Genomic DNA, 23,713 nt, shown 5'->3' on the forward strand with positions numbered 1-23,713 from the left:
GACCTGAATAGACGTGTTTCCAAAGACATACAGATAGCCAGCAGACATATGAAAAGATGCTCAACACCACTAATCATCAGGGAAATGCAAATCGAAACCATACTGAGATACCACCTCACAGCTGTCAGAATAGCTAGTATATATAAAAAAAAACAACACAAAAACAAGAAATAACAAATGTTAGTGAGGATGTAGAGAAAAGAGAACCCTCAAGCACTATAAATTGGTGCAGTCAGCATGGAAAACAGTATGGAGGTTTTTCAAAAAATTAAAAGTAGAAACACTATATGATACTACTTCTGGGTAATTCCCCCCTCAAAATGAAAAAACTAATTCAAAAAGATACATGTGCTCCTATGTTCACTGCAGCATTATTTACAATAGCCAAGATAGGGAAGGAACCTAATCGTCCACTGATATATGAATAAAAAAGATATGGTACATATATACAATGAAATATTACTCAGCCATAAATAAAGAATGAAATCTTGCCATTGCAATAACATGGATGTACCCAGAAGGTATCATATAAAGTGAAATTTGTCAAGGAAAGAAATACTGTATGATTTCATTCATATGAAATCATATGATTTCATATGAATGAACATAAAATAAAAAATAAATGAACAAACAAAACAAAAACAGATTCATAGATACAGAGAACAAATGGGTGGTTGCCAGAGGGGAGAAAGGTGCAGGGTGGGCAAAATAGTGAAGGGGATTAAGAGGTACCAAGTTCCAGTTATAAAATAAGTCAGCTGACAAGACTGTAAAGTACAACAAGGGGAATATAGTCAATAATATTGTAATAATTTTGTATGGTGACAGATGGTAACTACACTTATCATGGTGAACATTTTTTTCTTAAGATTAAAAAAAAAAATCTCCACTGAACGTGGATTCTGACATGGGGCTCGATCTCACAATCCTGAGATCATGACATGAGCCAAAATCAAGTCAAACACTTAACCAACTGAGCTACCCAGATGCCCCAACATGAGAATTTTTAAAATAATTTTATGCCAATGGATTTGAAAATTTAGGTGAAATGGACAAATCCTTAGGAAAATAGATATTAAAACTTACAAAAGGGTGCCTGGCTGGCTCAGTCGCTTAAGCATCCAACTCTGATTTCAGCTCGTCATGGTCTCAGGGTTGTGCAATCAAGCCCCACACATCAGACTCTGTGCTCAATAGGGAGTCTGCTTCTTCCTCTCCTTCTGCTCCTCTTCCTGTTCTATCTCTAAAATAAATAAAATCTTTACAAAAAATCCTCTTATCTTTTTTAATGTGTGTAGGATCTGCTAAGAAGTCCCTTTTTTCTTTCCCGAAATCAGAAATTTATGCCTTTACTTTTTTTTTCTTCATCAGTACTCCAAGGGGTTTATCACTTTTATTAAAAGTACTGATTGTGTTGATTCTCCCTTTTGTACTTTTGTTTTTTACTTTATTACTTTTGGCTCTAACTTTTATTTTCTGCCTTCTACATTCTCCACAGAAGAATGCTTCTTACAAGACTTATGCTTGGCCCAAAGCCTTTGCTAAAAAAAAAAAGTTGTACCATTTTTTTTTAAAGATTTTATTTATTTATTTGAGAGAGAGAGAATGAGAGACAGAGAGCACAAGAGGGAAGAGGATCAGAGGGAGAAGCAGACCCCCTGCCGAGCAGGGAGCCCGATGTGGGACTCGATCCCGGGACTCCAGGATCATGACCTGAGCTGAAGGCAGTCGCTTAACCAACTGAGCCACCCAGGCTGTGTTTTCATTAGTTTCCTCTGACATACCTACTCTAGTATCAGCTCTATAATGAGCAGTTAATATTTAAGACTAGTGACTTGTGTTGTTACAAGGTTTCACTAACACTTCACTAATACGCCACTAATACTGATCTTTTCTTCCCAAAGTATCCTTTTATATAAATAGGGGGTCCCTAATGATAAATTGGATACTCTTATTATAGCACATACAAATTAGTCTAGTCAGGATAATCAAGGTCTGGGGAAGTAACAAATATTCCCAACCCTTTTAAATGACTTAGCAAAACAAATTTATTTCTTGCTCACACATGATGTACTAACTCAAATTACACTTCAACAATTAATCACCATTGATTTAAGTAAGCAATAATTTTATATGTGGGATGTGTGTGTATGTGTGTAATTGTTCTACTGACATGCATTCAAGAATATACTAATTAGCTAGTAGGCTTATTCTGACTGAAGACAGGAAATCTATATTTAAAGTCCTTATTTACAGATTAGGAATATGTATGAAGTCCACATAAAGTTTCCATGCAGCCATGTTCTGATTTTCACCAAGGTGTTAGAATTCCTTGTAATATAAACTTTCCTGCTTGGCAATTTAGCCTTACTCTGAAGACCCCATGATTCCTATTACCATTTTTGCAATAAACACTGTGACAATGAAAAAATGCCACATTTAAAAAGTGACTGATTGGCTATATTACTGGCTCAGATTTTCCTATTTTCTGCACTGTACATTTGTGAGACAGACAGGGCTTATACAGACCGGGGGATTTATGAGCTCTTTATAAAAATATTCTATTTTCAATGTCTACTTATCATAGTATTCAAAATTCCATCTAGTTTGACAGTTCCAACAATAGCAGTGTTTGGAACTTTGCCAAAATCAAGTTTATTACTCATGAAATAGTTCTAAAATGTTAACAGTTTGGAATAAAAGTAGTATTTGTGTCAAAGACCTAATTCTTATCCAACTCACCTAAAGATAAGCAGTTTAGCAACATAAAGTATCATGATCACAAGATAGTCTAATCAGTATGACTAATAACAAAGAATTGAAATGGGTATGGGTGTGTGTGTGTGTGTGTGTGTGTGTGTGTGTGTGTGTGTGGCTTGATGAATTTTAAAGCCTTAATTCCAACAAAAATCCAAAACTTCACATAAAACACTGGGAAGCTGTATAGCATAGTAATTAAGGATATAGGCTTCTAATTATTCCTTCTGGGTTTGAATCGGGCCTGTCACTTATTAATTCTGTCTTTAAGAATGTTATTGAACTTGGGGCGCCTGGGTGGCTCAGTTGGTTAAGCGACTGCCTTCGGCTCAGGTCATGATCCTGGAGTCCCGGGATCGAGTCCCGCATCGGGCTCCCTGCTCGGCGGGGAGTCTGCTTCTCCCTCTGACCCTCCTCCCTCTCATGCTCTCTGTCTCTCATTCTCTCTCTCGGAAATAAATAAAATCTTAAAAAAAAAAAAGAATGTTATTGAACTTGTTTACATCTCAGTTTCCTCATATACCATATGGGTTTAAAGAATAACTACTTCATACAGTAGAATTAAATGAGTTAATGTATGTAAAGGGTTTAGATCAATGCCAGGCACATTGAAAGTACTGTTAGTAAATCCACCACAATTCACCACTTTAAAAAGAAAAAGTGAAAGAAAGAATTTTTAATAAAAAAGTAAAAGTTCAAAATTTTAAATGTCACAGAAAGTTGTTCATATACTCTCAACCCAATGTCTACCAAAATTTCAAAACCTTTACTATTCCACAAAACAATATTATTCCTTATATGTGATGATCCAATCAACAAGTATTTATTGAACACCTACTAGGCACTTGGACATAAAGACAAGAGGCATTACAACTGCTGTTTAAAACCTTATAATCATTATTAACAAATTATTTAGAATATAAGACCATATATAAACTAGATGCTGAACTCTGTGGTAAAGAACACACATCTTTTTTTTTTTTTTTTAAATTTACTTATTTGACAGAAAGAGAAAGCACCCACAAGCAGGTTCCCGCTGAGCAGGGAGCCCGATGCGGGGCTTGATCCCAGGCCCCTGGGATCATGACCTAAGCCGAAGGCAGTCGCTTAACCGACTGAGCCACCCAGGCGCCCCAAGAACACACATCTTGACTAAGACAACAGGGAATTCCATAAGCACTGATGCAAAGATGCCTGGTGTACTGCAGGTATTCCCAGTACTAACGGCTTACTCCACATTATGCCAAGCATAGATTGGTCCAAATAATCTAACCCTTCCCTACCTCCTTCCTGCAAAAAAGAAAAAAGAAAAGCTTAAAAAATATTTGGCTATTATAGTCTTTTATTCCTAAAGGCAAAGTCATACTTTTTTATGTACATTGTGTTACTATATGTATATATAGTACCATAAGCACTTAAATTCACCAGCATAGTTGTGCTGCGCTGCTCATTCTGAAAACAAAAAACAAAACAAAAATCCCTATTTATTGGTTAAGAACCAGAAACGAAAAGTAGACAAACTATACCTTTTACATTAAGTTTAGTACTGACATAATTTCTGGCCTAAGATTTACAGACCTGGGAATACTCTTAGAAACCACGGCCCAATTACTTTATTTACAGACAAAAAGGAGTTTAGATCTAGAGAAGTTTAATGATTTGTCCAAAGTTACACAACTAGTATTGGCTGTACCAACACTAGAACTCAATGATGCTAATTTCTAAGAGTCCGCTTTCCATTTCAACCTACTGCCTGTACTGATCTCTGCAAACCAAAATGAATAAATAAGTAAATAAATAAACAAATAGACTCAGGTAATGCTTTTATATCATCTACTTAATATTATAATATACTTTGCCCTAAAATGTAACAAAAGTGGGACACCTGGGTGGCTCAGCTGGTTAAGCATCTTCCTTCGGCTCAGGTCATGATCCCAAAGTCCTGAGGTCAAGTCCCGCATTGGGCTCCTTGCTCAGCAGGGGGCCTGCTTCTCCCTCTGCCTCTGCCTGCTGCTCCCCCTGCGTGTGCTCTCTCTCTCTGACAAATAAATAAAATCTTTAAAAAAAATAAAATAAAACAAAAGAAATAATGAATTCTGGAGTTTTTCCTGACCAAATATCAACTAAAATTTAGCACTTAAAAAAAAGAAAAGTCTATAATTGAACTGCTTATATATACTAAAACAATTTCCCATACAATTTTATCATACTTGAAATGTTTTCTATATTTATGGATTTGAGAATTTTAATATGCTAGAAATAAATACTGAATAACTAATGACTTGCTTATAGATGGATTTACAAATATACAATAAGACCACTAGTACAATGAACATGTTAAGAAAAACTCTTACAACTGACAACAATTCTACATATAGTCGTTAATTTTGACAGTATAACATTCCTACAGGGTAAAATACCATTAAGATAAAGACAGCTTAATCACTGCACAAATGGAATTTATTGATCCACCATAAAATGAGTTTATTGATCAAACAGTTTAAAGCATTATTTGCAAGCTATACAACAGTTTGTTTTGCAAATGTTATACTAAATATCACTTCTAAGAGTTTAATTAGACTAAAAGGTTACTAGTACTGCAAGTGTGAATTTTTGAGATGAATATTTTTACTAAGAGCAATTTATACATGTACTATTTCTGATTTATAGATGATTTTATCTTCAAGAAAGTTATTAATATCGCTAATATCATTAGAGAGTCCTCTTTGAGACATATATTGGAGACTCAATCATTTAATTAGCATTAATGAGTATCCTGCTGGTGGTTCCCTCATATAACATGTATAAAATAAGTCTCCCAAAAGTGAAGCCCCTTAAGACTGAAGAAAACACTACAAAGGTTGAGATAATGTAAGTCTTATCTAATATTAGTTTCTCTCCAAGAGGCTTAAAACTTCAGAGATTTTCTAATAGTTTTCATTATTTTTCTAATTTTAGGAGAGGCAGTATAGTATAATGGATAAGCACTGACTTTTAGCTCAAAAAAACAAAGGTTCAAATTCTGACTCTGCCACTACCAGCTGTGTTACCTTGGGTAAATTTTCTTTATTTGTAAAATGTGGGTAATCATACATACCATGTGGGCTAATTGTGAGGACCAAGTTAAATAACATGGAAATAAAAGCACCTGGTTTGGAGTCAACCAAAGAACAGCTGCTCAAAAGAAGTTACACTCCATACTTCCTCAATTCCCCAAATTCAGAAATGGTGATTGGGATGGCTGGTGGTTCAGGCAGTTCGCACCCAACTCTTGGTTTCAGCTGGGGTGGTGAGACTGAGCCCCACATTGGGCTCCGCGCTCAGTGGGGAGTCTGCTTGGGATTCTCTCTCTCCCTCTCCCTCTGCCCCTCCCCCCACTCGTACACACGCTCTCTCAAATAAATCTTAAAAATAAATAAAATCTTGGTATGCCTGGGTGGCTCAGCCGTTAAGCATCTGCCTTCAGCTCAGGTCATGATCCCAGGGTCCTGGGATCGGGCCCTGCATTGGGCTCCCTGCTCGGTGGGAAGCCTGCTTCTCCCTCTCACACTCCCCCTGCTTGTGTTCCTGCTCTATCTCTCTGTGTGTCAAATAAATAAATAATAAAATCTTCAAAAAAAAGAAACGATGATTTCAATACTGGAAGATAAAACTGATATTGTCAACTGTCATACACGCACAACAGCTTGTGGTTGCCCCTTCTTGGGCTCTAAAGCATACTCAACTAAAGTCACAAAGTTCACCTTCCTAGTCTTCTATAAATAAGGAAGAAGCTACCATCAACACATTAGAAAACACCCCTCTTCCTCTTTTTCCCCTGCTGTTCAGGAAAATGGAAGAAGGAAATAAAATATATTTATAGCATAAATATATATAGTACCTTTTTTCCCTTTCACAAGGCTACTTTGTGTTACCCATAACTTATTTACAAAGAGAGCCTGAAAAGGTAGGTCAATATAAGTTATATACAGTGACCAGAGCAGCCACTACAGAAAGGTCTATATTTTCCAATTTAAAATTTGCTGGGTGTTTTTTTTTTTAATTCCTTCTGACAGGGACACATGGGTGGCTCAGTTGGTTAAGTGTCTGCCTTCAGCTCAGGTCATGATCCCAGGGCCCTGGGATCGAGCACCATGTCAGGCTCCCTGCTCAGTGGTGAGTCTGCTTCTCCCTCTCCCTTTGCCGCTCTTCTTGCTTTGCTCACTCACTGTTAAATAAATAAAATCTTTAAATAAATAAAAATAAATAAATAAAATTTGCTGGTTTGAATTGAGGCCGCCATGATCATAATAGTAACAACCACCCTGGTTTCAGCCAATAGAATCAGTAACGTAATCACACTATGAAACAGGATATTTAAAGAGATGGACTCATTTTAAAGCAGACAAGAAAGTCATCTTCCCATTTGTAATGACTTCTATAATATTATCTTCATAATCTGAATATGTAAATAAAATATTCCTTAAGCTGGTGTTCTCCTGCTGAAATTGGGAATAACTCACTTTGTTAACTAGAATCCATATCAACAGAATCAAATCCTAATTACCCAAGTGATGTGATGTGACAGGAATGTTATCCTTTAAGGTTTATATGTATTTTACGCATACATTTTATGTAATATATTAACTTCTCAAAAGGACTTTATATAGCAAACAAACAGAAAAATCTATTTAAATAGCTTGGCATCGCTGCACATAGCCTAATAGATTAAACACAGGCCTTTACAAAACAGAAACAGTAAATATAAAGCTCCCATAGGATAAAAATCACTCACTAAAACTTTATATCTTCATTTCATTCTGATAGAAGCTAAATTTAAACTAAAAACTCAGCTACTGAATTACAGGGCTTTTTGGCAGTAGTCTTCGAAATGCAAGAAAGTAGAAGATGAGTATTCCACACATTTTCATTAATCCAGTTCCATGAAGCAACATCGTATTTTCAAGCTGTCAATTTAAATGTTTATGTAAATTGGGGCAAATTTAAAAACATTCATTTCTAATCTCTTTCACCTAATATTAACTGATTAGTTATAAGAATATAACAAAGGCTGAATACGTTGACAGATATCCCAAGAGAGTATCAGGTTTGCTTGTTCATTTGATAGTCAAAGGGGAAAAAGATCTCACTAAAGACCCTAAGATTTCTTTTTCTACAGTGACATTTGTCAATCCAAAGCAACCTCTAGCACTAACAGAATTTCTTACATTTTCCCTTGCCTTACAAGTGTATTGAGTCACAGATGTAATCTATGAATAGATTCTTATAAAGCAATCTAGCTTTAGACAATAATGAAATTATCATTCAAATACTCAGCTATATAAAAACTTATATTCATTCCACCATAGTAAGTAGAGAAAGCCAAAACTCATATATGGAAATGTGTATTTATTATGAAATATAGCTAAACAGAGATGATAGCAACTAATTCAATCAAAACTATATTGGAGAAGACTCTACCCACCTGGTTGATCATAAAAGGAGAAAATCAAGAGAAATAAAAGGGACCAGCTACCCATTCACAAACATGGATTGCATATTAACATTATTAGTCATTTAAGAAATGCAAATTAAAACCACTACACATATATTAGAACAGAAAAGACAAAAACAAACTGATAATACCAATGTGTTGAAGAGGATACAGAGCAATAGGAACTCTCATACTCTGGTGGTAAGAATGCAAAATTGTACAGCCACTTGGAAAAAAGTTAGGCAGTTTCTTAGAAAATTGAATATATACTTAAAGTCCATAATCCCACTCTTAAGTATTTACCCAAGTGAAAACAAAACCACAATCAAAACCAAAACCCACACACAAAAAATACAAAAACAAAAACAAAACAAAACAAAAAAACAACCCTTCATGTAAATGTAATAGCTTTATTCGTAATTGCCCAAAGCTGGAAACAACCCAGATGTCTCTCAGCAGGTAAGTGGATAAACAAACTCTGGTATGCTACAATGGAATGCTACATGGCAATAAAAAGGAACAAACTAGTGATTTATACAATAGATAAATGAATATTAAATGCGTTCCATTAAGTGAAAGAAACAGGTCCTAAGAGGCTACACATTATGAGAGTCCATTTATATGAAATTCTGGAAAAAGCTAACTAAAGGCATAAGTACTTGCTAGGCTTTGGGAGATACCAATGCTAGTACTGATCCTAATCCAGAGAATAAAATAAAAATCAGTGAGTGTGTATGGATATAAATAAATGATTAAATAAAATAAATGAATGTGGGGAAGGACTTTTTCTTACAGAATTATAATTAATAAATGTATAAGGAGTGGAATAGATAAATAAATAGATAAATAAATCACCATCAAAATATCAGACTAATCACTGCTTCAGGCAAGATCCACCAATCAATGCTAAAATTAGTGGCCAAATTTTTAAAAAGAAACAGGCTATTTGTGTAACTTCAAAGTATTTTCACCAAAATATTTATTAAGGGAAAAACAGTAACTTTACAGTGGAGAAATCTAGCAGACACCTCCGTAACCAGGTGATAAAGGTTAATAAAATCACCAGGAATGAGACATGCTGACATCACATAACCCCTGATTATCATATGCTGAGAAGGACACATCACCTCTCTGGCATTCTTTTCCAAAATCTCTAAGTTCATTTTAACCATGAGAAAACATCAGAGAAAACCACACTGAATGACATTCTACAAAGGTCTACCTGACCAGTGGTCTTCCAAAGTGTGAACGAAAGATAAGGAAAGACTGAGGAACTGTCAATGATTGGAGGAAACGAAGGAAATATAACAAATAAATGTAATGTGGGATTCTGGAAAAAGAACATTAGTGGAAACATTGGTGAAATTCTAATAAAGTCCACAGTTTAGTAGTCTATGTTGATTAGTTTTGATCACTATACCAAGGCTACATAATATGTTAACATTAGGGAAAGCTGAGTGAATAATATAGAAAAACTATATACTATCTTTAGAACGTATTTCTACATCTAAAATTATTCCAAAGTAACAAGTTGTTTTAAAAAGGGGGAATCTTAAAAAAAAAAATAGTCTCTATTCCTCTTTCAAAAGTATGTATACCTTCCTTGATAGCAAATTTTGTAAATAAAATTTAAGAGTTTATTTGGTAGAAAATAAAATATGTATAAAGAAGGGACTTAAAAAATACATATTATATATATAAATATATAAAAATATAATATATTACATATTATAATATTATATATAAAATATATATAAAATATAATATATATATTAAGAAATATATTTCTTAAAGTTTAAGAAAATCCCATAGTGATCAATTAAAGTAACATGTTTTTGCATTATCTCCTGTGAGGATAAACCTTAAAGGCTCATTTCCATATTAGTTTCTTTACTGTCCTAAAGACTATACAGTGACATTTGATCAGGGCCTATGAAATTAAAAATTTGACTGAATGTTTGTGTCCCCCAGAAATTCATATTGAAATCCTAACCACCAATGTGATGGTACTTCGAGGTGGGGCCTTTGGGAGGTGATCAGGTCATGAAAGGAGAGCCCTCATGAATGAGATTAGTGCCCTTATAAAGAAGGCCCCAGAGAGCTCCCTCACCCCTTCCACTATGTGAGACACAGCAAAAAAACATGTCTATGAACCAGAAAGCAAGTCCTTACTAGACACTAAATCTGCTGGCACTGATCTTGAACTTCCCAGCCTCCGGAACTGTGAGAAATAAATTTCTATAGTTTATAAGCTATGCAGCTTTTGTTATTGTTTTAACAGCCCAAATGGACTAAGACATTGACATTCAAAAAAAATTCCTAACTAATCCACCCAAGCCCTTTCTTATCCAGACATATATAACTCCAAAAAGCAAGAAGCATATTCAATTTAAAGAAGAAAATCTGTCTCTGTCTTCAACACACATATCTAACTGCAGTAATAATGTCAAATTAGCAATGACTCAGTAGCTGATTTTTTTTTTTAAGATTTTATTTATTTATCTGACAGAGAGAGAGACAGAGAGAGAGGGAACACAAGCACGGGAAGTGGGGGAGGGAGAAGCAGGCTTCCCGCCAAGCAGGGAGCCCAATGTGGGGCTCGATCCCAGGACCCTGAGATCATGACCTGAGCCAAAGGCAGACGCTCAACAACTGAGCCACCCAGGCGCCCCCAGTAGCTGATTTTTAAAATGAAGTATTTTATGTTGACTCAGAAAAAACTAATCTAAGTTTGTATGGTAGGACCACAACAAAACATAAATCAGGGAAGCTAAAAAAGAAAAGACATCTTCAGATAAGATTTTGATAGAAGCAAAAAGCTTTAGCAGTACCTTCTTATATCATCCATCATTTAAAAGGGAATTCTTATTCATAAGTCTCAGTCTATGAATCAGGTACTTTCCAAACCAATTCAGTTTAGAACACAGCTAAACATGCTAATATTAAGGTGGCCTCATTCACATGTTCAAGCTACGAAGAGTCCCATCAATTCTTCTGTAGCCTTATTTTATCCACCTTTCATAATTCAAATATATAAGTAATGAAGAGAGGCTTTAAATCTATATTGACTTACATGTAAAATGACAATATAATACAAAATATATTTTTCAGATAAATTTCTAGATTTCTTCCTTTAAAATGTAAGTTTTTAAAAGTTTTAAATTCACTTTATAAAAACACAAGATACCTCACCCAAGTCTATTAGAAAGCTAAATGTATCGCAGCTTCATGCATGATATGAGACTGTTTTTCAAATCAAATAGTTCTTATGATGTAAAGACTTTAGAAACTTACTTTATTTTGTTAATATTACCTAGAAATTAGCAAAAAATTTATTTTTCAGATTTTGTTTTCAAAAAAAAAGAGAGAAATTCCTTTATTTGATATTGCTTGAAAATCCTAATTTATATGTCCATGTGTAAAAAAATAGGTTTTTCTTTAGTCAAGAGAATCCTGAGCAGCCTAGCAAACATTTTATAAACTGTCTAGGCTCAAATTTTGATCTCTCCTTCTATCTTATGTTTTTTAAATACTCATAATTTTAGGAATCACAAACAGGTATAAGTGATTCAATATAAATTTTAGAAACATAATTCCAACTTTAGCAACTAAAACAGTTTTATATGAGAATCAATTTTATTTCAATTAAAACTTTATATAATCTAAAATACTTGTGTTACTAGGACAGATATTAAAACACATAATGATTACTTCCAAAATGTTACTAGTTCTATTTAAATTTCCTAGGAAAGAAAATAATATTAAATACATTTGTGTGAATTTTTTTAGACAGGAAGAAACTTGACTTTTATCATATAAACTTTTACTTTTTTAAATCTAAGCAAAATGAAGACTTCTACTGGAAATAATTACTTGGCATTTAATTGCTCATAGCTTTGTCTTATTTTTAAAGTCAATTACTTCAGAAAATTAACACCTCTTTCTAAAAAATAATCACTAATTAGTTTTCACACCTGACGACACTTACTGATACCTAAAATCAGTTAGCTATCAATTAACATATAATGACACGGCATAGCAAGATACTCTGATTCAGTCAGCAAACTTTTCTTAAAGAGCTAGATTTTAGACTTGCAGGCCACAGAGACACTGTTGCAACTAATGAACTCTGCCACTGTGGTGTTAAGGCAGCCACAGACAATATATAATGAATGGGTTTGACTATGTTCCAATAAAATTCTATTTACCAAAACAGGTGCTGGCCTTTGGGCCATAATTTGCTGACTCCTGCACCAGGCAAACAGATCTGATTATCAATATACAACACCCTCAGTAAACAAATAATCACATGTTCCCTCATTTCTGGAAGTTATTATATCCTCTTGTATCTGGAAGTTGTTACATGAAACATTAGTTATTTAAATGGTAAAGGAACCATGAAAATACTTTGAGGTCAGAATCTCAGGTAGACTGAAAAGTAAAATGTGTTAGTAAAGCACACATTAAAATATAAGTTTAAAAATATATAGTGGGGGTATGATTAATTTTACTAAGCAAACTTACCTTAATCAAATGAAAGAATCTAAACTTTGTTACATGTCTGGTTTCATACTCAAAATATATTTGATCAAAAATGCAGTTTCTTGTCAAATTCCTAGAGAAATAAAATTTAAAACTTTTAAGTCAGGTTCTAGTTCCAGATAAAATGGGGTAATCATACTCCAACCCCATCTCTCCAAGTCAAGGTAGCTACAAGACCTGGATAGAACACATGGAAAAGCTACTTCAGAACTTTGAAAAGTTAAAATAGGAAGCGCACAGATTGGGTAGGAAGACCAGAATTTGAAGTACCACTGAAACATCATTTTCCAGTATGCAACCTCCAGTTCAGTTATCCTACAGCCCCAAACCTGGAAGTGGACATTAGTACAGAGAAAACTTCAGTAAAAGCTGTCTAGTGCTGGCTCTAGGAGAGGGAAAGGGATCTTCTACTCAAAGAAAGTGTGGAAATCCCTCCCTCATTCTCTCAAGCTCAGCCTCCTGTAGCAGCTGTGGCAAAAGAGGCCCATCAGAATCCTAAAACTCTGAGGAAGGGGAAACCTTCCTCTCTGATTAGAGGAGCTGTGGTCCAAAGAGGATGTGGTGAATCCCTGTTTGCTTTTTCTCTGTTGTTCTGCCACTTGGCCCTGGATATGGGCACATGTAGGGAATGCACATTAGAGATGAATAAAGCTTTCTGATCAGAGGATAGAAAAGGGAGCCCCAGGGAATCAGAAATTACTGGGAGATCCCAGAGAAGGAAGAGCTTAGGAAAGCAATGCTTCAAGTTGTTTAATGAATTCCCAGGCTCACCCTCAAGCAGCCCATGGGTGGATCTGACCTGAACAAGCAACACGTACACTTTGAGACTTGAACTATGATACAGACCACTACCCAAATTCCAGACTGACCCATGTGTGGTGCACATGTAGGACAGATCCAAAGAGCACGGCCAAGGCTTTGAAAATGGAACTAATGTTGTAAACACAACCCACAGGAACTTGCAGTCTTAGCCTAATGGGGTTATTTGCCTACTAAAATATATCAACATTCTGCATAGGATTTGAACATACCATAACATACCAAGCTGCCCAAAATTACTGGGCAAATGAAGAACCAGGAAAATCTCAACTTACATGAGAAAAGATGCCTACACCAAGAAACCACAGACACTGGAACTATCTGAGGAAGATATTAAAGATATGAGAGCAACGATTATAGAATGCTTCACCAAGTAAGAGCAAACATTCTTGAAACAACTGGAAAAATATAAAGTCTCAAAAAAAGAAACACAAGATATAAAAAAAGAACCAAATACAAATCTCAGAAGTGAAAAAATATCAATAACCAAAATTAAAAGCTCACTAGATGAGCTCAATAGAATAGAGATGACAGGGCACCTGGGTGTCTAAATAGGTTAAGCATCTGCCTTTAGCTCAGGTCATGATCCCTGCCTCCTGGGATAGAGCCCCAAGTCAGCCACAAGTCTGCTCCATGCTCAGGGAGCTCTATCCCAGGAGTCTGCTTCTGCCTCTCCCTCTGCCCCTCCCTGCCACTCATACTCTGTTCTCTCACTTGCTTTCTCTCCCTCTCTCTCAAATAAATAAATAGAATCTTAAAAAAAAAAAAAAAAAAAAGAATAGAGATGACAAAAGATGATGAAGTCAATGTACTTAATATAGATGAACTGAAATTACCCAATGTGAACAACAGAGAAAAAGATTAGAAAAAATTAAAAAAGAGGAGTGCCTCAATCCCACATTTGTGACAAGAGAATCCCAACAAGAGGGGAGTTTGGTATTTGTTGAATTTGTTGAAAGACAAACTTACAGTTTTAAGAAGCTCAGCAAACTCCCCAAACAGAATAAATACAAAGAAATCCATGACCAGCCACATACTAATAAAATTTCAGAAAACTTTAGACAAAAAGTCTTGAAAGCAGCCAGAAAAATTTAGTATTACTTAGAGGGGAAAAGTGTTCAAATGACTGTGAATCTATTTTCAGAACACATGCAGGCCAGAAGTAAGTAGAACATTTTTAAAGTGCTGAAAGAAAAGAACTGTCAACCCAGAATTCCATATCCAGCAAAAGTATCCTTCAGAGATGAAAGTGAAATAAAGACATTCTTAGATGAAGGAAAACTTAAAGAATGTTTTGACAGCAGGAGTGCTTTAAAAGAATTGCTAAAGGAAATTATTCCAATAGATGATAAATAATACCATAAGGGAACTTTGAAACATCAGTAAGGAAGAGCAATGTAATTGTCAAATATCTAATTAAATATAATAGACCATTTTTATCCTCTTGAGTTCTTTAAATATGTTTGATAGTTGAAAGCACAAAGTATAACATTGTGTGATGGAGCTTTCAATGAATGTCATACAACATAATACATAACACAACAACAGCATAAAGTGGGTGGGGTGGTAAAGGGGCTGTATGGTGATAGTTTTTATGTGCCACATGAAGTAGTAAAATTTTGATTCTAAGTAAACTGAAAAGTACATTGTAATCTCTAGAGCAACCACTAAAAAACAAACTGTAAAAACACAATCAACAAATTATAATGGAATACCTAACCAATACACACACACACACACATAGAGGCACACAAATCAAATACTCCCAAAGAAGGCAGGAAAGGGAAAATAGAGAAACAAAAACGGGGTAACAAATGGAAAAAAAGAGTAAGAAAATGGTAGAGGTAAATTCAAATATATCAATAATTACATTAAATATAAAAGATCTAGGGGCGCCTGGGTGGCTCAGTCGTTAAGCGTCTGCCTTTGGCTCGGGTCATGGTCCCGGGGTCCTGGGATCGAGCCCCACATCGGGCTCCCTGCTCGGCAGGAAGCCTGCTTCTCCCTCTCCCACTCCCCCTGCTTGTGTTCCCTCTCTCAAATAAATAAATAAAATCTTAAAAAATATATATATAAAAGATCTAAACACACCAATTAAAGTAAAAAAAAAATAGTAGAAAGAAACATTCTTTAACTATAATAGCATAACTAGTAAGCCACTGCTGTAAGGGGCCAGGAGTCAAGGAAAGTGAGCATCTTTAGAAGGTGGCAAGAACAAGGAAATAAATTATCCCATTGAACTTCCAGAAAGAAGTAACAGTCTTGCTGATACCCAGTGAAACAGGCTTCAAACTTCTGAGCTCCAGAACTTAAGACAATAAATTTGTGCTGTTTAAACCACTGTTTGTGGTAATTTGCTAAATTAGCAATAGAAAAACAATACACCGGATCATAAAAGAAACCTTTACAAAAAATTTTAAATCATACAAAAGGCTGTTATCTGTAACAAAATTAGACTAGATGCCAATAACAGAAAGATAACAAGACACTCTCCAAAGAGAAGGAAATTTCAAAACACACTTGTAAGTAATCTATGGGTCAGAGGGGAAACAGAAAATATTTTGAACTGAACAAAAATAAAACAACATATCAAAATTTGTGGGATACAACTAGAGCATTACTTAGAGGATGTTATAGCATTAAATACTTACATTAGAAAAAAGAGTCTAAAATTAATAATCTAAGCTTTCATCTTAAGAGACTAGAAAAAGAAGAGCAAACTAAAAAGTAGAAGGAAGGAAATAATAAAGAACAGGAATCAATGAAATTGAAAAGAACAAATAAATACAGAAAATCAATTAAAACCTAACCTGGCTCTTGGAAAAGTTTAATACAGCAAGACTGACAAAGACAAAAAGGGAGAAGACATAAATTCTCAATATCAATACAAATAGGGAGATTTCACAATAGATCATACAAATATTTAAATAACAAGGAAGTACTGTGAGCAACTCTATGCCCATACGCTCAAGAACTCCCTGAAATGACAAACTACAAACATTCACATACAATAATATGGATAAGCTGCACAGAAGTATCAGATAAATTTAATTTGTAGTTAAAAACTTTCAAAAAAAAAAAAAAGGAATTCTTCAGGCCCAAATGTCTTCACTAATGAAAACTACCAAACATTTAAAAAAGAGATAACTCCAGACTGATAAGACTGGCAAGTAAGAAATAAAACTGTCCTTATTTGCAAATGACATTACTGTCTACACAGAAAATTCCAAGGAATACAAACAAACAAACCCCTCCTGGAACTAATAAATGAAATTATCAAGGTCAAAAAATACAAGGCCAACATCAATTATATTTCTATATACTAAACAATGAACACTTTGGACCCCCCCAATTTTTAAATAATGCCATTTATAATAGCTCCATAGAAACAAATTACTTAGATATAAATCTGATAAAACATTTACAGGATCTGCATGCTAAAAACTACAAAATGCTGATAAAGTAAGTCAAAGAAGACATAAGTGAATAGAAGGATATACTGAGTTCACAAACTGGAAAACTCAAAATAGTAAAAATGTCAATTCTCTCCCAAACTGGTCTACAGATTTAACACAATTCCAATCAAAATCCCAGATTTTTTGCTGTTATAGCAAGCTTATTTTCAAACTAATATGGAAAGGCAAAAAATCTAAAATAGCCAAAACTATTAAAAACAAATATAAAAAAAGAAAATTGGAGGAACCATATAATCCAATGGAACAGAACAGTGTCCACACATAGCTCCATACAAACATGACCAACTGATTTTTAACAAAGGTTCAAAGAAAACACAATGAGAAAAGGAGAGCCTTTTTGACAAATTGTGTTGGAACAATTGAGCATCCAAATATAAAGGAAAAAATGAATTTTTACCTAAACCTCTCATTTCATATAAAAATTAGCTCAAGTGAATATGTAAAATATAAAACTATAAAACTTTTTACCCCCCCCAAGGACAAAATTTTTGTGACCTAGGGCTAGGTAAAGAGTTCTTAGATATCACATCAAAATACAACCCAATAAGTAAAAAGGGACAAATTGGACTTTATCTAAATTAAAAACTTCTGCTCTAGAAAGTTATCTAACATAATATAAAGACAAGCTACAGAGAGGGAGATAATTTTTGTAAATTACATATTCAACAAAGAATTTGTATCCAGAATATATAAAGAACTCTCAAAACTCAACAGGAAGAAAAAATCCAATTTAAATACGAACAAAAAGCACATTGATTAGAATGGCTAAAATTAAAAAAACAAACAAAAACATAGCAATAGAAAATGCTGCCAAAGATGCAGAGCAATAGGAACTCTCATTCACTGCTGGTGGGAATGAAGAATGGCACAACCACTTTGAAAAACAATTTGGCGGTTTCTTATAACATTAAATTTACACTGATAACAACCCAGCAATCAAACTCCTAGATTACTTAAGTGAATTGAAAGCATATTCACACAAAAATCTGTACATGACTGTTTAATAAAAGCTTTACTCATATCACCAAAACCTGAAGGAACCAAGATGTCCTTCAACAGGTTGTTAAAAACAAAAAATGACTAAAGGTAATAATTTAGGTGGTACAAATTTTATTTAACACTTTATGAGGTGGATAGTCTCCATTCCAAGACATGAAAATGGGGCAGAAAACAAGAAGCTTTTATAGGATAAAGAATAAAGAACAAGGAAGAGAAAAATGGAAAATATCTGACTGGCTAGGACCCCACAGTCAACCTCATTTGGGGTGAGAAGGCCCAGAGTTGGCCTGGTGTTTGGGGATTGTCTGACTAGAGATCTTGCGTTTTTGGTGAAGTGGAGCTTTTACAGAGACAGTTTCGGTTTGCTGATGTGGCACCTGGAGAAGGAACAGCTCTATCTTGGGCCTAGAAAGTTATTTCAATAAGATGAATGGATAAAACAACTGGGGTAAATCCATACAATAGAATACTCTGCAGGAATAAAAAGGAGTCAACTATTTGATTCGTAAGACAACATGGAGAAATCTTAAATGCACTTCGCTAAGTGAGAAGTCAGATCCAAAAAGTCACATATATGACTGCATGCATATGACACACTGGAAAAGGCAAAACAGTATGAAAAGAAAAGACATTAGTGGTTGTCAGGGATTGGGGGATGTGGGAATGGCTAACTACAAAGCAGGTGTGTGAACTGAGGTGTGGGATGGGCAGTCCTATGGGACTGAGTCCTTAACAGGTGGAATCTGATACTATCTCCAGGTAGATGGTGTCAGAACTTAGTGCAATTTTGTGATTTATAGCAAATACATACATTTGGTCATTCAGATGACCAAAACATATTTCTCATATACATTTGGATTTCATCCAGTTCCTGGCTCACAGTTCCCAAAACCCTCTGTTATACTTGGTCTCTTGGCCTCAGTTCCTATAATCACTTCAGAGCCATAAAGGTGAAATGGGTGTCTTCTTACTTGTAACAAGCGCCTTTCCACCACAACTGGGTTTACGATAATGAGGTGACTTATAGAAAGTAACTAAGTAAGGATGGAGGTTGGTTTCCAGAAGAACCAACCATGTGATTAGGGGATTGGAAATTTAGTTCCACCCCGTGAACTTCCAGGGAGGGGAGAGGGACTACAGTCTGAATCAAGTGCCAATGGCCAATGATTTAATCTATCATGTTTATGTAATGAAACCTCCATAAAAACACAACAGGAAGGGTTTCAGAGAACTTCTAGGTGGTGAATATGTGGGCATTTGGAGAGTAGTGAGCTCTTAGAGGGCATGGAAGCTTTGCACCCTTTTCCCATACCTTGCCCTAGGCATATCTTCCATCTGGCTGTTCCTAAGTTATATACTTTTTTAATAAGCCAATAATCTAGTAAGTTAAATGTTTCTTTGAGTTCTGTAAATTGCCTAGCAAATTAATCAAACCCAAGGAGGGCGGTCATTGGAATTTGTGATTGATAGCTGGTGGGTCAGAATCACTGGTGACAATCTGAGCTTGCAACTGGTATATGAACTGAGGTACGGAGTGCGCAGTCATATGGGACTGAGCCCTTAACTGATTCTATCTCTGGGTAGATGGTGTCAGAATTTAGTTGAATTGTAGGACATCCAGCTGGTGTACAAGAGAATTGCTTGTTGGTGTGGGAACTCCTCTGTCCTCTACATGCACACATACACAGGTTGTAACTGGGTCCAGAACCTTTTAACAGGAGAATATTCAGTGTGATGAAAACTGTCTGTATGGTACTGGCATAGTGGATAATGACCCTGTGCATTTGTCAAAACCCATAGAACTGTACATTGCAAAAAGTTAACATTAATGTCTGCAAATTTTTAAAAATCAACTAAGATGGTAGGGAAATTTTAAGATAGAATGCAGTCTGTGACAAATGAATGTGACTGTATTGCAAATGAATGGCAAAACCCCACTGAAGACATTAGAAGGAAAATGAGCTGATTTAACTTGGAAAACAATGTTTTAAATGGAAACTTTAAGGCTAAATACAAAAGGACCCATACATAAACACTGTACTCTAGTTGGTAAATTTATTTCTCATGGGAGTAACAGTTATTCTAAATTTACTTTTTTTTTTTTTTTGAAGAGAGAGACACAGCGAGAGAGGGAACACAAGCAGGGGGAGTGGCAGAGGGAGAAGCAGGCTTCCCGCGGAGCAGGGAGCCCGATGCGGGGCTCAATCCCAGGACCCTGGGATCACGACCTGAGACGAAGGCAGACGCTTAACGACTGAGCCACCCAGGCGCCCCTCTAAATTTACTTTTTACATGTACATGGGGTGGAACAATTAAGTAAATATGCCAGGTTTCTCATTCTCAGAGAAGTCAGAAGTTAAGCAAAAAGGAGAAGGCTAGAATGAACCTTATGGTACTGGAGCAGTCACAGACGTTGGTATAAACTTAACATATATACTGTTAAATACGTAAGACACATGGATAAATACAGAAACAATTATAATGTGTACAGACACACGGATTAGCATACAGATGTATAATTCCCACCTCTATCCTCTGAAAAGGCCTAGAAACAGTGACACCCCAATAGTAAGGAGTACACATCCAGCACCCAGACACTGGTCTCTAAACACAATTCTCCAATACAAGAAACCAGAGCTCAGAGAAATGATTGATTCTAGGAATAGGGTGGAGAAAATACAAGGTAAGTTTGGAGTATCTTGTAGTGCCAGAAATCAAGGCAATACTCAAAAAATGTCAAAGGGATACAGGGTTCAACAATGAAATAATTTTAGCAACAAAATAAATAACACAGCATTCGTTGGATTATAAGCCAATGTATAAAAGAAGTATACATAATGACCTAAATGAATGAACGAATTAATGAATGAATGAAAGGTAAGGGACAAACTTCCTTATGGAAGAATTCCTAATAATATATGTAGACAGACCCTCAACCATAAAATGAAACCATCACCCCACCTCCTTGAATGCAGGCTAGAATTAGTGATTCATTTCCAAAGAACAAATGACAGAAAGACAGAAATAGTAACTTTACAGTGTAGAAACCTAGCAAATACTACCTTAACCAAGTGATATTATCATACACGCCCTGATATGAGGTGGCACAAGAAGGGTACTTCACGATCATACCTTTGATATTCTTCCCTAAAACCCTTAACCTCAGTCTAATCAGAAAAAACCTTAGATAAACACAAATTGAGGGACATTCTCCAAAATACCTGACTAGTACTAATACTCAAAATTAGTAAGGTCATGAAAAACAAAAGACTAAGAAACTGCCGCAAACCATAGGAGACTAAGGAGACTTAATAAATGCAATGTGGAATCCTTGGAACATAAAAAGGAGACCAGTGGAAAATCTGACAAAATCCGAGTTTAGAATTTGGAATTTGGTTAACATTAAGGTACCTATGTTGGTTTCTTCATTTTGATAAATGTACTTGGTTTTGGTTTTATAAGAAGTTGTCATTAAGCTGGGTGAGGGCCATACAGGGATCCTCTGTATTATCTATGCAACTTTTCTACAAATCTAAATTATTCCAAAATAAAGTTTCTATTATTTTAAAAAATGGACAAAAGACTTGGACAGACCCAAAAAAGAATGTATGTATAGCAAAAAAGCACATGACGAAGTGTTTGATATCATTAACTATTAGGAAAATGCAATTTAAAATCATTATCAGATATCATTCCAAATCTATTAGAACGGCTATAATTAAAAAGAACAACCACTTGCAGATGTCGCTGCCCCAGAGCTGCCTGTGCCCACCCAGCCATGGTCACCCCATTGTGTTCTTTGATATCACTGTGGACAGCAAGCGCTCTGGCCACATCTCCTTCAAGCTGTTTGCAGAGCTCCAAAGACAACAGAAAACTTTTGTGCTCTGAGCACTAGGGAGAGAGGATTTGGTTATAAAGGTGCCTGCTTTCATAGGCTTATTCCAGGATTTACATGCCAGGGTGGTGACTTCACATGCCATAATGGCACTGGCAGCAAGTCCATCTATGCGGAGAAATTTGATGATGAGAATTTCATCCTGAAGCACACAGGTCCTGGCATCTTATCCATGGCAAATGCTAGACCCCACAAAAATGGTTCCCAGTTTTTCATCTGCACTGCCAAGACTGAGTGGTTGGATGGCAAGTACGTGTTCTTTGGCAAGGTGAAGGAGGGCATGAATATTGTAAAAGCCATGGAGTGCTCTGGGGCCAGGAATGACAAGACCAGCAAGATGATCACCATTGCTGACTATGGACAAATCTAATAAATTTCACTTGTGTTTTATCTTAACTACCAGACCATTTCTTCTGTAGCTCAGGAGAGCACCCCTTCACTCCCACCTGTTTAAAATATCCTATAATCTTTGTGTTCTCACTGCAATTCTACAGGTTTCATGTTTTCCTTACTCCCCTCCAAGTCTAGATGGATTACAGTTAAGTTTATGATTATGAAATAAAAATTAAACAAACAAAAGAATGACCATACCAAGTGCTGGCAAATAGGCAGAACAACTAGAACTATCACACATTGCTGATGGGCATATAAAGTGTTACAACCAATTTAGAAAACAGTTTGGCAATTTCTTTTTAAGTAAAATTATACAATTACTAACAGTCTCACTACTATGTATTTACCCAAGAGAAATGAAAACTCGCATTCACAAAAGCCAACAAACAAATGTTTATAATATCTCTATTCAAAATAGCTACAAACTTGAAATAACTCAAAGTCCTTCAATGAATTAAGGGACAAACTATGGTACATCCATACAATCAAATACTACTCAGCAATAAAAATGAATGAAATAATGATATACAAAACAAGTTAGGTGAAATAAGGCACTATGCTGAGTAAATGCATGTGTAACTATCTCAAATAGCTATATACTTTATGATCCCATTTAGTGGCCATTTTTGAAAAGACAAAATTAAATGACAAAGTGGTTGCCCGGGGTATTGGGTGAGAGAGTACAACTACAAAGGGACAGCGTAAGGGAGTTTTATGAACTAATGGAACTATCTGGATATCTGGATACTGACTGTGATGACAGTTACATGAAAATCTACACATGTTAAAGTTCATCAACTGTACACACAAAAAGTCAATTTTACTGCATGTTCATTAAAAAATTAATTTCTGATACTTAAACAAATAACCTTTAAGTCATCAAGATTTTTCCAGGATATTTAGTTTGGATTTTACAGTCTATAAAAATCCTCTCATTTATTCTGGCTACTTTTAAGATAGAACAAATGACAAATTTCTCAGCTCAGCCCTAAAATATAGAATCACTGGGGGATCAGTTCCTCTAGTCAGTGCGTCACCTGCAAAGGAGTCTAATCTAACAATCACAATCCCACCTAATTGAAGAGTAGACCCTGACATGTACTTGACAGCATCATAAAAGAACTTTCATTAATTTTTTTAAAAAGATTGATTTATAGTCAGAAAATTCCAGGGAGGGGGAAAAAAGGTGATTAATTCTACTTCAAATGCATTAAGAACATTCTAAAAATTGGAGAATAAAATAATCATTTGTTTCCACCTTTATTATCAGGGGAAAATTGTCTCACTTGAATACGAAAAAGGTGAAGCAAGGATGTACATCAGGTAACATAATATTTCAGAATTCTACTCTTTTGC

The 23,713-nt window shown here is 35.3% G+C and overlaps 1 protein-coding gene and 1 pseudogene across 4 annotated transcripts in view; one reads left to right on the forward strand and one right to left on the reverse strand.

Annotated features, from left to right (window-relative positions):
- The window catches only part of GLCE (glucuronic acid epimerase), a 112,751-nt gene that overhangs the window by 46,894 nt on the left and 42,144 nt on the right, over positions 1–23,713 (reverse strand). Inside the window, exon 2 of one of the 4 annotated variants that reach the window (XM_045899790.3) lies at positions 12,755–12,845. The exons of 2 other annotated variants lie outside the window; for them this stretch is intronic. Coding sequence is in view for 1 of the 2 variants with exons in the window: in XM_064570236.1 (XP_064426306.1) it covers positions 1,087–1,121 (35 nt within the window). In the remaining variant the exon portion in view is untranslated. Of the gene's footprint in view, positions 1–1,086; positions 1,244–12,754; positions 12,846–23,713 lie in introns of those variants that run through there. One more of the 4 variants, XM_064570236.1, reaches the window with a different exon arrangement.
- LOC123862067 (peptidyl-prolyl cis-trans isomerase A-like) lies at positions 21,808–22,334 on the forward strand (annotated as a pseudogene).

This window comes from Mirounga angustirostris, unplaced genomic scaffold (genome assembly GCF_029215605.1).
Source record: "Mirounga angustirostris isolate CCGP_5_RB_7025 unplaced genomic scaffold, mMirAng1.0.hap1 SCAF_9, whole genome shotgun sequence".
In the NCBI taxonomy this organism is placed as follows: domain Eukaryota; kingdom Metazoa; phylum Chordata; class Mammalia; order Carnivora; family Phocidae; genus Mirounga; species Mirounga angustirostris.